The sequence below is a fragment of the Apteryx rowi genome, unplaced genomic scaffold, assembly GCF_003343035.1.
Source record: "Apteryx rowi isolate R43461 unplaced genomic scaffold, aptRow1 scaffold_720, whole genome shotgun sequence".
Taxonomy (NCBI): domain Eukaryota; kingdom Metazoa; phylum Chordata; class Aves; order Apterygiformes; family Apterygidae; genus Apteryx; species Apteryx rowi.
The window spans coordinates 328168-344851 of NW_020451006.1; the positions used below are offsets into that span (position 1 = coordinate 328168).

Sequence of the window (16684 nt, forward strand, 5' to 3'; positions counted from 1 at the left end):
CTCCTGAAGTGTCAGTAGGTCTTCACCTATATGTGAAGTTAGGCACATACTTAAATCTCTTCAGGATTAAGATGTATTGAATTAATCTAACTATATCTGGGTTAGCATACTTGCCCTACATTTAAAAGTAAAATTTATCTTCGTGTAGTAGGGTCACACAAGATCCATATACTGCTTAAATTTCCTCCCAGCAGATGCAGGCCCCAAATTAAGGCATATGAGCAACAACTAAACAAGCAACTTTATCCAATTTACTGTACATGATTTGAGAATAAATGCATACCTTTCTGCTGATTCAAGGTATACAACCAATGCGGAATCATTAAGATCATGTATTTGTCTTAGTTTGTGCTCTGCAACAGATCAGTTTCACTTCAACTTATACATTCCATTCAGAAATTAAGTGTATCTGATGAACTGGAAGCCTTAATTTTCACAATATATATGCGCTAGAGAAAAATTAATTTCATGAGTAAACTTCAATTAAGTGCTTAAATTAGCTTAACTAAAATTAGATACCTTAAGTAACTAAGATCCAAAGAGTTTCTTTTAAAAATATCATTGTGATATTGAAGCCATACAACATACCTTTCAAGAAAAGGAAATTAAAAAAAAGCCTTGTTGCATCAGAACAAACTGTATTTCAAGACTTTTAGAGTGAACTACCTATCACATAGACAATCTTTCAAATACATAATATTTCTATTGCTCATATTCTTGTAATGAAAGTTAAACACAGTATATATATCAAGGTACAGAATAACCAACCTAACAGTTAACCCTATTTTTGATAACTAATACACTCAGACTTCTGTGATTAAAAATAATGTTATTTGCTATTAAAGAGTATTGTAACAGCCAGAGCCGTTCTGAAATATTTTTATTTTAAAAGCTGCATTTCCTGCGGTTTATGGTGACAGCATTGATATGTTATCTGGTTCAGTCAATAACAAAGACAAAAAAAAAAAAAAAAAGTAAAATGTTTACACTAGCTTCTGATGTGTTTTTAATCTTATCCTTCCACGGATGATCCAGAAAGAAATAGGTTGAGAACCATATATCGCAAGTGGTCTTTTTTAGTCTTTTCACACGCAAGCTCCAACAGGCCTTCTCTAAGCCAGATGCGAAAACTATTCCACACTTCAGCTACTCTAAGCCCCACAGGAAGTAAGCAGCTTCAACACATTTTATTTAATACCCCAACCAAACACATTCCACTCAATTTAACTGCAACATACTTGCAACGTCCTGTGAAATCTTTGGGATAGGACTTTTTTCATTTCTATTAATATAGTGTCAACCACACAGTCCTTAAGTTGACTCCTACTTTTTTTTTTTGATCTTGACACGTAACTCATAACAAACCAGTACTTTCCAGGTAACAGTTTGGTTTACTGATTTACACTACCAGAATTACTTCCCAATGAAATGAAAGAACATTAAAGCCCTAAAGAACCAAGACCCTCTTTATGCATTTATACATTTTCACTAGTAGTTTCAGATTATGACTATTCCTAAAATGTTGTTTGAAGACCTTTTCTAAAAGTTTAAAAAAAAAAAAACTAAGATCCTAATATTTAAAAAACAGCATCTTGGACTTAAAAATAAAAATTCATATTTACGCAGAACTACAACAACGTGCTGCAATATCTTACTCAGAGTTCTCTTCCTCTTAAAATATTTCATTCCAGCACTTCTCACATTTTTTCAGATGGTAACTCTTATAAGGCAAATTCAGAATTCCAATTTAAGATGCAGAAAGTAGGTACAGAAGTGTGTTTTCTTATTTTTCTAAAATATGCTTTAATTTCTACCTCAAATACATAAATTGTTGTATTTTAGACAGCTGTATTATACATTATGCACACAGATAAACTAGCTGTTTGAAGTTTTGTGATCCAAATACCTAAGTATTTATATATACTCACATATAAACACTACATGCTAGCCAAGCTTAAAATAAATATTCTGAAGTTGAGGAAGGATCAGCTCTGGTTGGTAAAGAAAAACATTCAAACACTACAATGATAAGTACTCAAATACAGCACGCATCACAGGAAAGCACCTAGAGTTTCAAGACTTTTCTTAAACTCAAAAAAATGGTTTTTTTTAAGTGAAGCCTTAGGTTTGCAAAAATGAGTGAAGAGTTTTGACTGAAGAAAGCTTCTTCATATTTATGTTTCCATTTCAACCCACAGCTCTAAAATATTGCCATGCTTCTGCATTTTCTTGTTTACATAAAGCAATGTATTTGTCTGCCAAGTTTATTTTGAAAATCACAAACTTACCCCAGTGTTATACTGTACGTGATGCATACAGAAAAAGTAGGGCTATCTGTCAAAGTAACATCCTTAAATTAATTTTAGAAATGGAATTCAACTGATGTAGCTTCTTTCCAGATATTAAGTCATGATTTCAGTTGTGTATTTCTTTAAGCAGTAATCTGCATGAGAGTTCATCAATACTATTTGCTGATGAAATAACTGTCTTGTTTTGGATTTGTTGTATGTCAAAAAAGGTACTCAAAAATAATGGTACCTGGACACAGTTTTTCAAGACTACAAAAGGAAATACCAGAGCAAAACACAGTAGGAAAGAAATAGCAAAAATTCACTGTTCACTTCCTGATGCTGGATATATGTCCTGTGCCAACTTTTACCTAGGTGAGGTTATAGAACAGAGCAATGAACAACGTACTCAGTGCTCTAGGAATCAGTAAAATTAGTCTAGGACTGATTTAACAGTTTACACCTAGAGAAATCCAGTCCACAGTCCAAATGTTTCTGCAGCCAAAGTTTCAAGAGGAATTGTTTTAATGGCATGTCACTGTTTCATTTGGCTGAAGTCATTATCTTTTTGGTTAGACACCTGTGCAATTCAGTCTGAATTGAATTTTACTTGCATCTAACCACAGTTTAATAAATCAGTGACTGAAAGGCATTTATGTAGAGACATACAATGTACTCTGAACTAGAATGTTTATTTTTAGGATTTAATGGCAGAGTACACAATGTTTTAAGACAGAAATCAAGTATCGAATCATAAAATTACTTCCCAAATCCAAAAGTATCATGCAAACTTCAGAAGCTTTTCAACATTATTTTCTACTAACCGGCACCGTAATGTGAGTACTCACAGCCCCTTTCCTGAAATCCATAATGAAAACCCCATTCTCAAGCACTTTCTTTTCCAAGTAAGATGAGCCACAAAAAGGTAAGTAAAAGTCACAGTAGTGCAAGTATTTACCTTTTCCCTCCCCTCTGAAACCTCTGTTTCCATGGAAAGACAAGGAGAAACAGGTCAAACAGCCAGGATCCTTTCAACTTCAGTGGCTGACTGCTGGTTCCCGAGTTCTGCTTTTGTTTCCATGGCAACTGATGTGGCATCAGGAAAAACAAACACAAAGGATAAACAACAGCTGAGGGCAGAAGTGCTACTTCATAAAAAATGACCTCTGTACTTCAAAATGTTAATAAACATGAATTATAAAATTAGAAGCATGCTACAAGAGGTCAAAAAACAACCTGTGAAAACAACCACCACCTAAGTATGATTTGAAACATCTGATTCTTCATTTATAGAAGAATCTGCACAGCATGAAAACTCTTCATCATCCAGCAAGATACTTCCCCCCTCATTGTTTCTTATACCCAAAAAATTTATTTATTTATTTATTTATTGCCATTTACATAGTTCTCACTTATTTGTTCAAGCATACCTGGAACCATAATACACAACCATGGCCCAGGCATCTATTTTAAAACAGAATTTACTTTTGCTTTCTCTCTCGATTTTTCTTCCTCAGCAGCTCATCCCCGAGTTGCCACAAAAAGCAGAGACTGAATATAAAATGTTCTTGGCAAGTACTACCAGGCATAGTTAAACTGTTCAGAACTTTGCCACTGTCTCAAGGGAAGCCAGAAACAGGCTGCTGATTGAACGAAACTTTAACCACGTCTTTGCCAGGACAATACAGCAAAATACAAGAGATACCGCTGGACTATACATCACTCTCTAACCTTGCCGTCTCCTGGGCAGTTCTCCTTCTGGACACTTTCCCCCTTCAACTCAGGAGCTCCTCCCAGAGCTTTTCGCTCTGCTGACAGACAGACAGAGCTCACCTCCGGAGTTCAGTATCGCAGCCACGACACCAGACCTCGTCCCAGCCCGTGGCGCAGAGGACTCAGTGAAGTATCCGAATATTGAAAGCACGGTCTGCTATTGATACTGTTCCGTTAGCTGCCCCACAGCATGTTTGCGGAACATGGCTGGAACTCAACACCTAAAATCTCAGCCAACAAGATCCTTTCCAACATCAACAGAGTAAGAAGCTACAGATGCATTCAAGACCACCACGCAGTATTTAGTAGCTTCATTTAAAAACATTTAACTTTCGGAGAAAAGGCAGAAAACAAACCGATTTTCCCCAAATTATGGAATAATGTTACAGTTATCAAACTAGTCAATGCAAAATACCAGCTTATTAATACGGTTACGTGAAAAACTAACAATAGATTACAGCCTGCAACCTACAGGGATTTTAATTTACCCCCACGTCTCCAAGTAGCTTGAGAAAGGGTTACATACATAAATAAAAATTTAACACAGTGACATTGCAACAAGCAGTTAGTTCAAGACTGCTTATTGTAAATGGAAAAAACATTTATATTGGGACTTAAGGACTTGGTCTGGAATCTGCCATCTTCAACCCACCCCTTCCAATTTTGACGGTATTTGAGATCAAGGCTATTCCCAAAATTTATGAGGCTCATCATATCAGCTATAGTGTTAGAAGAATTTATTTAAGAAGCAGAACAAAAATAGCCTCTTTCCTAGAATAATTTCCTAGAGCTGTACCAAAGCTGAAGAAACACTTAATTGGGGAGGGGGGTGGGTGATCTAAGTTTACAAATGCTACAGACCTCTTAAGGGTTTCACATATGATATACCTAAGATTAAATATGCACATATCCAAACAGGGACAGGGAAAGAAAGGGATATGGGAAAAATCTGTATGGTTAGAAGTTAAATTATGTAAAATTATAGTACATTACATAATTTAAATGGCAGAATGCATTTTAACATTTTACGTGCAGAAAGAGCACAATAAGGAGCCAAGAATGAAAGACAAAAGAAGAATTAGTGTCAATTAACAAATACATGGCATTCTTCCAGCAGGGTAGAACTTTTTTTCCCTTCAGCTAACATAAAAACCTCAGACTGAGTCCTATAATGTCCTTTCAAATAGCTTACATTAAAAAAATACAATAAAATAAAATAAATCCTGCACTGTAACCAAGTCATCATAGATCCTGAAATCACTCCTCATAAAGGCAGGCAACCCAGTAATAGAAATCAATATGGGTCTCATGAATTTGAAATATGTGGTTTGTAAACACTTTTTGAAAGGTCTTAAATTTGTCAGATCTCTTTAAATGCTTTTTCGGAATAAAACTGAATATATTCATGACAATTTCATGAATAAATCCCTCATCAGGATTTCTGTAAATCAAACCCTATAAAGTGTTTAATGAATTTATGTTGAAAGTATTTTCTAATTTTATTCTAATATTTCTAATATAAAATTTTTCTAATAAAAGTTGGTATATGGGTGAAGTAGCATCAGATACCAGTGCAAGGGTCACGCCTAACACTGACTCCCCTTTCCCTTCATAGTGCAACATTTTAGAGTCAGTCTTGCATCTTCCACAATCTCTAGCATGGATGCTCCAGAAACAAGTTACTGCTTGTTAACTGCAATCATGATGCTGCAATAGGATCGGTTTACGGTCAACGGGCCCAGGGCTAGACAGCCCCAGTCACCACACCAGCAGGAAAAGCAGCAACTCCAGAGACCTCAGCTGGCGAAGCGAGGAAAGGAGACACAAAGTAAAAGGCCCCTTAGCCTGCTTCTTTTTCAGGGGAATAGCTCAGTTTTGAATAGTTTAAACTTGAAAATGGACATTAACTGTTTCTGTCAATGCTTTTCCATGGCTACATAAAAGGCTAAAACCCACAAATATCAAATGTTTTCTTACTGTCCTACTTTTTTCTTTGACTAAATTACCGTCTGTGGAATTAGAAAATATACATGAAACAAATTGAAGATTAGTAACACTATCAAATATCCCTTCCTACCAAACAACAGAAACTTTTAGAACGTAACAGTTTTAAAACTCTGCTACTGTACTTCCCAAATGATACAAGAAACTTCATTTCTGCTCTTGAACATTTAAGCCCATAACTAACACAGTATTAATGACTTTAACTGTTCCTTTATTTTTCTTAGACGTAAAAAAAAAAAAAAAAAAAAAGGCTATCTATCCATCTGTCTAATGCTACACTTCACCAGGCTAAGTCCTAAAACAACAAAATGCAACTATTCTTTCTAAACAACAAATTCTGTAAGCCTCAAAAAAATTCTCCTCAATCAACTTAGGAAAAACTGTGTGTTTAAGTGTTTTGTTCATGTGCTTTCTATGATCACCACAGTTCATACTAAGAAGCAAATTATAACTTGCAGTGATGTTTTCAGCCAAGAATTCTAATTTACTACCTTTGGATAACTTTTCTCTGTGACAGGTCTCTCTAGAAGTTTGAAGAAATGGTTCAGTGATTTTTGAGTGAAGAGAGAACACTAGGAAAGGATTTTTACTGCTTAACGTTATTACTAAAAAAGTTAAAACGGCTATTAAAAAGAAACAGACACTTGAAATTTGGCACTGAAATAGCTCTTTAAAGTTAAAATAAACTTTTGCAAAAAAAATCAAAATGATTTATTGAGTCATGACCACTCAGAAATTATTTACGGAAACAGTCACTTGGAAGGGGTTGCTAACAAAGAATACTATTCTGTGTACACAAACAGGACACAACATGATGAACATGCGGATTGATCTCAAATTACCTGTATTTACTGTCTACTGCCGGAAGCAAAAGGGAAAAGAAAGACTGAAGAATAAACCTTTCCCTCAGTCCTTTTAAGTTTTATAAAATGGGTGCAAAGCAGACCAGTTCTGTTGAAGCCAGTGTATTGGGGGGGGGGGGGGGGGGGGGGGGGGGGGGGGGGGAGACGGACACGACCAGAACAATCACTCAGCTTTCCAAAATGTGCTAGGAGATCCCATTCCAGTTTAAGACATTAAAAAGTCTCCTAAAACACATAACACAAGGCATTTTAATGTCCAGATAAATCATTCCAGAAGATATTTCTCCATGTATTATTCAGAAGTATTTTGCAAGCTACCAAAACTACAATAGTTAGATAAATAAAGCTTTCAGAGAACAGAAAATATTTTTTTTAAGTGGTTGCCCCCTTACATGCGTGTTTTATAAGTCTTTACATTATCACATGATATCTCTCCAAATATATAATTTATTTCTATGGCTGCAGAAAGACACAACACTACACTTAAATGCTAGTTTGCATAAAACATTTATATAAATACAGTAAACTGCAATATGCCATCTATTCAACATTATACCAGCTAACACTGAAAATTTACTGGCATCTGCCAGTAAATCTCCAAAAGTCAAAAGATTATTAATGTATCTTAACGATAATCAAAAACAAATTGACATACAGAAAATGTCTCTCAAAAAGCAAAACAAACAAACAAAAAATTCCAAGCTCCTAACTGTATATCTTAATACATAGAAAAAATAAAATTGTGTAATTTTTTCCTTTTAGATCCTAATGCCAGGAAAAAGTGCATTTTATAGTTGATTGCAGTTACTACTGCAATTAATACTAGTTTTATCTTAATATATAGAAGAGTTTTTTCCTTCCAGCATTTCATTTGACTACTACTTTGCATGATGCACACATTTCTTCATACACTCATGAAAACAGTGCTTCAAAGCTAACTCTCTAGACAAACCTAAACTATGGCATCAATACTTTTCCCACTCTTGTTCAAAATATGTTTGGCTCTGTGAAGAAGGCTTGCTACATATTTAAGCCTTGAGAAAAAAAGATTTCACTTGAAAAGCACTTCTAGAAAAGCAAAATGATGACAAGCACAGAAACATAACTGCTAATATCATAGTTAAATACAAAAGAATAAAGGAATAATGCAAAATTCAGTAATAGTCTGTTGCCATTTTAGGGATATATTCTTTCCTCAAGCTTTCCCCCACCCTTCAAAAATTTACTTCTCCAAACTCTTTTACATGCACTAAGTAGCAAGTTAAGTGATACATATTCTTTAATATTAGGTATTTTTATTTGGTGGCTGCTAGCAAATAAAAGCCTTATGAAACACATGCTGAAAGTGCTCAGGACATCTCCATTTTGCATTCAAACATCCACTAACTTAGCTTAAACTGTATATTCCAAATCCCTCTCTGGTACATTCAAGGTATGAGTGCTTTCTCTACTAAGTTTCAGTAATTTTGTAACTTTCTGACAAAATATTACTGTGATTTTGCCATCAAATTACACAATAGTCCTAATACGCAAACCCCTTCCATGCAAGTAAAGAACCTTAATCTTTATGCTGTTCAACAAGACTATAAACTACACCCATTGTCTTTAAACAAGCCTCAGAATCTAAACTTTCTTCCCTTTTCTCATAGACAGCCACATTTCAGTGACACTTTCCTTGGGACAGTAGCCTTTCGGCGTGGTCTATATTGACAAAACGGTGAAAATTTTTGTATCAGTCCCCTTGCTGACCGATTGTCAAGGATTGTTAAACTGACTATTCCCATTCAGTGCTTCAACTAACAGACAAAAAGAAGAGAAAAGCATCCATATACTTCTTTCTAACTCCCAATTAGGGTAATTTCCCTGAAGGAGCCAAAATGGACTCCCTATTGTTTCTAATATGCATAGTAATTTAGAAAATAAGGAATTTCTCTTTACATTGAAAGCTCTTAAAACCCTGCTACGAAGAATGTGTTTCTAGCATTACAGTTATCATAGAGGTTGGGTCCTCAAATGATCCAACTAGCCAGCACTTTTTCCTTCTGTCTCACTTTCTGCCTAAACCACACAGTTGTAAGTCTCAACCGCTATCTGTGATCTACCTCTTTTGTCAATAACCAAAAGGAGCAGTAAGATGCTTAAAGATAACTCTAAGAATGAAAGATAATCAGAGCTGCAGTGGAAAATACTAGGCTGCATTTCTTACAGTTTAGCCTTTTTTTTAAGTAGCATAACAAACAAAAAAAAGACTACAGTTGTAGGGAGAGACAGTATCTTTTATTAGATCAACTGATATAGCTTGAAAAACTGGACTACCTTTCAAGCATGTATGACCTCCTCCAGATGTTTTTAACACGCTGATTAACACAGTAAAGAACCTTCCTAGACCAGGCTTCCCATCATTCCAGATCCATGTATATGAAACAGGAATTTATTTACATGTTTCCTCAGCAGTCCTTTTTGCCTGCGTGCCAGATTATCAGGTAGCAACTTATACCATATTGGATCAAAAGCTGTATGACAGTGACCATTTTGGGCTATTATTCCCACAGGAGTTAAGGATGCTCAGAAAGTAGATTTATATCATTCAATATTATAACTCTTCCTTTAGAAGTTCCAGTCACTAAAATAAGTAAAGATATGGAAAAGTTATCAAACTAAGTGCATAAATTAATGGAAATACATCACTTCATTTCTAAATTGGAAATGGAAAAGCAAAACCAAAAGAAAATGCAACATTTGCTAATCCAGCTCAAGTATGTCATTACTGACCAATATTTCAACGTATGTATTACATATCTTAACAACAGAGAAGCCAATCCATGAAATGACTATAGTCATTTCTAATATATCCAGTAATTTTTCTATGCAATACTTGGCAAGACTGTACTTACTGCTATTTTATCGCACCATGATTTTATGTAATATAATTATATTTTATGTTTCCCTCCAAAAGCTCTGGGCACACAAAGCATTAAACCCACAAATTGCAGCAACTATAGTTTTTACAAGGTAACCTTGGATAAATCTAGCAAAGATTTCTTATTCAGAACACACCAAAAAAAAAACAAAAACCAAAGGACTACAAAGGTTGCATGATGTTATTTTTAGGCTGTTTTACATAAACAAGATTTTGCATTTAAGATGTGTGTCACTGCTGACCCTTACATTTTGTTTCTTCAAAGCTCAGTTTATCATTTTATTCAGCATTTAGTTAAAATTAAATATTTAATGTTGAGACTGTTATGTGTTGCAAGCACAGCTAAAATGAAAGACCTCTGTGGCTGCAGTGACCAGATTTTAAATGCAGGTAGATCAATAAATAAAAAAAAACACTCAAGCACAGCCTCTGTGTGTGAGTGGAATGGTTTATAATAGCTTGCAAAAGACTGCGTGCTTGCTGTAACCAGCTGTTCCTAAATTATGAATATGCAACCAATTCATGTTAAAGCCAAATCCCAGCATTATTTCTACAGAGAAATCCCAGTAGTTTTTGCTTGTTCCACATGTTAGCTCTGTTAAGGATACAAATAGCAGTAAGCTTCAGAACAAAACAGGACCAAGCTACTGGCATTTCATGCACTAGGTCCATTATCACAGCGGGGGTTGTCAATCTCTGGAACATTCCTACAGCAGCTCAAGCAGTACAACAATGATCTCCCAGCAAAAAATAAGAAAAAATATGAAAATCTCTGCAGCATACACAAAGTCCCTCTGCCAACCTAATGCTTTTTTGCTTCAACCAATCAGACTGTGAGCCCTGACCTACTAGAAGGCTTGCATCAAGCTTCAAACATTTAAAAACATCAATCATAAAAACAAAGACAGGACATTGAATTATACAGTATTAACCTCCAGGGTTTGCATACAAAGACCTTAGATTTATTTATGTCCCAGCGCGTTAAGAGCTTCAGTACACCGTTCTTTACACCAAACTGGCTGCCAATTTGATGAACCTCTCCGCCCTCAGCAGGAGTGCAGCGTCTTTGATTAATGAGTGCATGCTTGTGGAAAAGTGTAAGGACAGAAAATGGGGTAAAAACCACACAATTATGTTCCTACACATCCGCTCGACCATTGCAGTAATTATCTTCAAGCTGGATTTCTCTTTACAAGAAAAGACAGAAGGCTTGGGGGGGGGGGGGAAGGTTGCTGCTGATCATATTTGCTTACCCCACACTACAACTATTCTAAAATGAATTACTAAAATGCAATGTACTGTTTATTACAGCCTCTTTCAGCATTAAAAAAAACAGAAATTCATGAATACAAATTGAGTACTAAGTATGGAATTTTAAAGAGCTAGCTGCATATGCAAAATGAAGAAAAAAATAGTTTCCAGAGAATATCAAAGTTGTAACTTCTCACCCAAGTCTCATAAACTGAGATTCAAGTTCAAGAACAGCTGAACATAGTATTTTGTGCCTTTAAATGACCATATTTAATTAAATATATTCCAAAGAAAATCTTGCTTACGCTTCCGATAATTTACAAGAAAACATTGGTAGAGTTTTCCAATAATCCAATACTAAAACGCTTCATGATGACTTGCAACAATTACAGAGCAGAAGTAAGTTCTGTGTAACGATCCAAAAAAAGAAGATGGCAGTCTGATGGTCACTGCATTGTTTTTAAACCTACTTTCTTTTAAAAGATTTTATGCTGCAAATATTACCTGAGATCAGGCTTTATACTCAGCATTGACCTATTAGTTTCAATGGGACCATTCACAAAAGTAAATACTCCATCAGGTAGACCAGTTTTTCAGATGCTGCCTTTATATTTTTACTAGTTTAAATTTTAAGGTTTTCTGTGATTCCCCCCTCAAGGGCTAGAAAAATCTCTGCAATCTCTGCTGTAAACTACCAAGGCTTCACCCATTCAGCTCTTTACAATGCCTGACCTACATCAAGTGAAAGGAGAGTCATATGTCCTTTACACACAGAAAACAGGACATTCAGGAGGCCCTGATGGGCATGAGGAGGAAGGCAATGGGAGAGATTTCATGTTAATGGCAACAGGCATCATCCTTCTGAAAGGATGAAATGCACACTGACAAACCTATTATAAGTCAGTACTTTCAAAGACTACATCTGAGAGTTTCTCTGCCACTAGGTGAGGTCTGAAATACACATTTTATTTGATGTTTGTCTCTTCCCCACCGATTTGAAAAACTTCCACATAAGAAAATAAATTTATTTTATGAATTATCAAATATTAAGTAGGAAAAAAACCCTGCATCTTCCTTTCCTTGTTACTACATTAAAACTGCAAATGAGCACAAATCTTTCTCACTAAGAGTGTTTCCTTCGCTTGGTAGTCTCATTAAATACTCAGACAGCAATAAAAATCAGTTTCTCCCCCCTCCCAAAAAAGAATCAAAACAACATTGTAAAATTAGTTTTGGTTTTCTTTCCAATAAAGTCTCAAAGGAACTTCTGTATCAGACTTTAAAAAGTACACTGAAAAAAATAATTTCCTTTTTTAAGGAATGAGTCAAGACCAGGGCAGGAAAAGAGAGTAAGTGAAAAACTTAACACATCTAATATATGAAATGACGTGGTAACTGGATTATACGTTCTACACTGATTTTTTTTAACCTTAAAATTGTATTGTTAAGAGACAAAATAATTGAAAAATACTACATCTTGCTTGGACATTCTGCAGAGACAGAATGAAAATATGATCCCAATTTTTAATGGCTATCTGCACTCAACTTGATATATTCAAGCAGCCATTACTCTTTGCAGAAAACAAACTAAGCATTTCAGTTTTGAAAGAAACCTATTCTACCAATCACACTACAAAACAGAGTCAGTGAACATGGCTTTCCTTCCTATCTCTAACACAAACTCCCAGTGATTTTAGTAAAAGATTAAATTGTCTGTGCATTGGGGTCCTTAATTGCATAACAATGCAACTAATACATACTCACCTTGACAAAGTACTAAGAAGCTCCTGTGAAAAAATTAATGTGAATCTACTGTTTTCCTGATGCAAACCTTCTGGCAACTCACCTATTGTTGATCTGTTTGTTGATTTGCGGTTTTGTTTTTTGGTTTTTTGTTTTTAAATAAGCAACTAAATGTGAGCTGGAGAGGTGAGGGGGAAGTTCCTTTCTCTGAGCTTACTAATACAGTATCCTTGTTTCCATTACTCACCCCTAAAGAGTTGAACACAGAACTCCAAACTCCTATCACTCATTTAAGTTAATGTCATCAAAGATGCACTTTGATTCTACCATTACATAATACAATAAATGGAATTTTTAAATTAAGTAAAAATGTAACACTGTGACTATTTTTTTTTAAAGCATAAACACTAGTCATAATAAACTTGTGGCATGGGAAAAATTTGGTGAGGTGGGGAAGATCATCTGTACCTACATCTAGGATTCTGCATAATGTTATCTTCACCACAGACATCTGATCTGTTTAAAATATGTTTATTATATTTTGTCAATGTTCAGAATGTTGTAGACTAGACTACGTAACTATCATGAAAAACACTGCTGTCCCTCAACACCTGTGTCAGTGTTTCTTCAGACTGCAATTTAGGATCACAGAGTAGTTTATAACATGATATAATTTACTTAATGTACTGTAGTAAAATGCAACTAACTCAAAAGCTGTTGGCTTTTATTACATTATTTCTTAACCTGAAGTCTCTGTTACAGGAAAGGATATGACCTTGGATATTTAAGTACCCCTAGAAGTACAAAAAATAAATAGGTATTGAAGTGTTACTTGGTTTTTATTAATTCTTATTTAGGACAAAAACTAAGAGGACTTTAAAATAAGCTGGTATTAAGGAGAAGTTAAAAAAAAAATCACACAAGTCATTTGAATTGTGAGATACCACTGGGGGTGTGTGNGGGGGGGAACATGTAGTAAGTTGCATTTCTGGTTTTTCTAAGTCTATCTTTTCACAGCTCAGATCTCCTAGCCACAAACAGGCCATTACAAGAATATTATAAAACTAAAAGCGGTCAAGTACTGATACCTCCTTTCCCTAATTCAGTGAGATTAGACAGAACCCGGACTTCCTTGCAACTGTGATATTCCACATCTTGTATAGGAACACAAAAGTGGCAACAAAGACATTAACAATTGCAGTTCAAGCTGGGAGTGACTGTTCTGTTTCAATTCAATGACACCACTAATGGCTTCTTAGCAGCTCCATGAAATCAACCAGCTGTCAACTCGATGCATCAGAAGGAACAGTTATGCACTCCCATAAGAAAAAGCAACACATCAGGATGTTTTGCAAAACATCTGCTCCTTTACACTGCAGTTCCATAATAAACATGCAAACAAAGAAATGAGAAAAAGGGCAACAGGAACTAAAAAAGACTTCCATTACTTGCTTATTTGCATTTTAAATAAATGTCTCGCAAAAAGATAAACATCTCAGTTTTGCAGCATGTTCTTCTTACCGTAAGGTCAGAATAAAGACTAAATATACTGCAATGTTCAACCAGTGTCTATTCCCTGTATATCATAAAAATATTGCCAATTTATCTTTCAGAAATGGAAAGCAGCTTATTACCTGTTAATGGCAATCAACTATTTCTCTCAGAATCACAAAATATGTGTTTAGTTATCTTGTCCCTAAGGTCATTCAATGTTATTGGCAACCTAGAATAATCTACAAGTATGAGTCTTAAAAAAATTATTTTTTCTGGGAACATTTACCTGGAAGGAACCTGGTACAGTCCTGTTTAGTTCAAAGAGAATGAGAGAGAGAAATACTAGTATGGCAATTCTAGTTTACTATCAATAAACATTACTCACAAAAGCTTATCTTGTGTCTTTTGGAACTGACTTTGAGGCAGTAAAGAAGAGGGAACATTGCCTCATTCTCTAAAGAAATGTTTTTATGCTCCAAAGACTTGTATTTATGAAGAACTTCATCACTACCTAATTTTAATATTCTATCATTTGCAAGGAATTGGTACAATCTATGATTAAAAAAAAAATCCGCTCAAAGTGAACTCAACGTTTCTTGAAGAAAGACATACCCCAACAACTCTTGAAAGTTCCATCTACACACACTTGACAAAAATTATTTCAGTTACGATTTTCCAAATGCTATTTGGTTTACTGATTTTGCAGCATTGTGACAAAAACATGCACACAGTTTATTATAGGTGTGAGACATCAAATATACTTAACTACCATTTTGTTAAACTGCTTATACTCTGTTGCTCACCATTTATAATCTACCAAATCTTCTAGGCCTTTGTTGCATGTATAATTTACATCCATCTCTTCTATGTGCTTTTAACTATTTAAACATTTTCATCTACCTAAGATTCACGTAACTGGAAAATATTCACTTCAACCATGCGTTCTAATGCAGTTTTTAAAGAACATACTAAAGTAAATCTGACATTTGTTAATGTAGACGCTTACTTCGAACACAGCCCTGAAGATCCTTTAGGTAGATCATTCAATCCCGAGCTGGTTGGGGGGGTGGAAGGGAGTCTTGATGTACTAAGAGCAATTCCTACTACTTTCTATGTTAATTGTTGACAATGTTTTTCCCAACCCTGAAGACAAAGGAAATGCAAATTAATCACAGGCAGTTTCATACTCTTGTTACTGTGACTGTAAATATGCAGCAAGTAAAGCAAGTATAACGAGGAAAAAAAATGGAAAACCAGAACTTTACTTACAATATTCTATCAAGTATCCAGTGCTCCAATAAGTTTTAACATATGACCAGAAAAACTTATACGAGATCTTAAAAAAAAAAAGTATAATTTGAGAAGTAAATTGAAAGAACAGTACCTTTTACTGTCTCCCTTTTCACAGAAACTGACACAGAGCTTATAGCAAGAGGCTTTTTTTTTTTTTTTAATGAATTTAGTATACTAGCTACATTCTGCCACCCGTTGTACAGCATCTGGAACATAATCCAAACTACATATAACACATACAGCTATTTTTCAAGATTAACCTTGCTAACAATATAGTTAAAAGTTTGTTGCTTCCAAATATGCACCAATCTGTCATTTAAAAATGAATCAGCTGCGTATTTCCATGTTCTTCATCCCAAATAGAAATTGTTTAATCCTCAGGGAAGATTCTGGACCAAGGCTTTCATGTGAACTTTACATCAGATATCTACTTGCTGTAAACACAAATATTGCTCTGTCTGGATGAAATGGTACTTAATTTTAAACAGCTGAACAGCTAAATAAGTTTTACATATTAAATATTGAAAGGCCAAGACCAAAAAAAAAAAAGGGCAGGACAATAATCTAAAAGCACAACTACTTCTCTACCTGTTACAAAAAACAGGCACCAGAGAAGGGAGTGCACTCTTAAGAAGGAAACATTAACTAGGAGCCTTTCACTTTAAAGTGCTGTTTACTGCACGTTAGATCAGGAATCCTGGGGGAAAGCACACACTCTTGGAAAAATTCCTCTTAAACTTTACGTGACGTCACTGTCTGTCCCTGTAACATTTCCTAAACTTTGAGCCTTATCCAAAAGGGCTTTCAGGATTTCTACTCATTCCCCTCTAAAGGAAACAGACTCGGGAATAAAAATTTGCCCAAGATGGCGAAAGGCTTGTTGTTTAGAGGGCAGAAAAATGGAGGATATTGTAATATACACAAAGGGACAAATTTCAGCAACTCGGCCCCGGGCTGCAGCTGCCTCTCTCTTTACAAGGAGGCAGCACGCACAAAAGGCGAAGGCGAAGGGGAGCGGGGCCGGCCGCGAGCCGGGGCGCGGAGCGCGGCGCGGC

At 35.3% G+C, this 16684-nt stretch overlaps 1 protein-coding gene across 1 annotated transcript in view; it reads right to left on the reverse strand.

Moving 5' to 3' along the window:
* Positions 1 to 15392, reverse strand: part of BAZ2B (bromodomain adjacent to zinc finger domain 2B) — a 167369-nt gene extending 151977 nt beyond the window's left edge. The window contains exon 1 of the mRNA XM_026087565.1: positions 15343 to 15392. Coding sequence (XP_025943350.1) covers positions 15343 to 15379 — 37 coding nt within the window. The 5' untranslated portion in view covers positions 15380 to 15392. The remainder of the gene's footprint in view (positions 1 to 15342) is intronic.
* Between the last annotated feature and the right edge of the window lie 1292 nt (positions 15393 to 16684).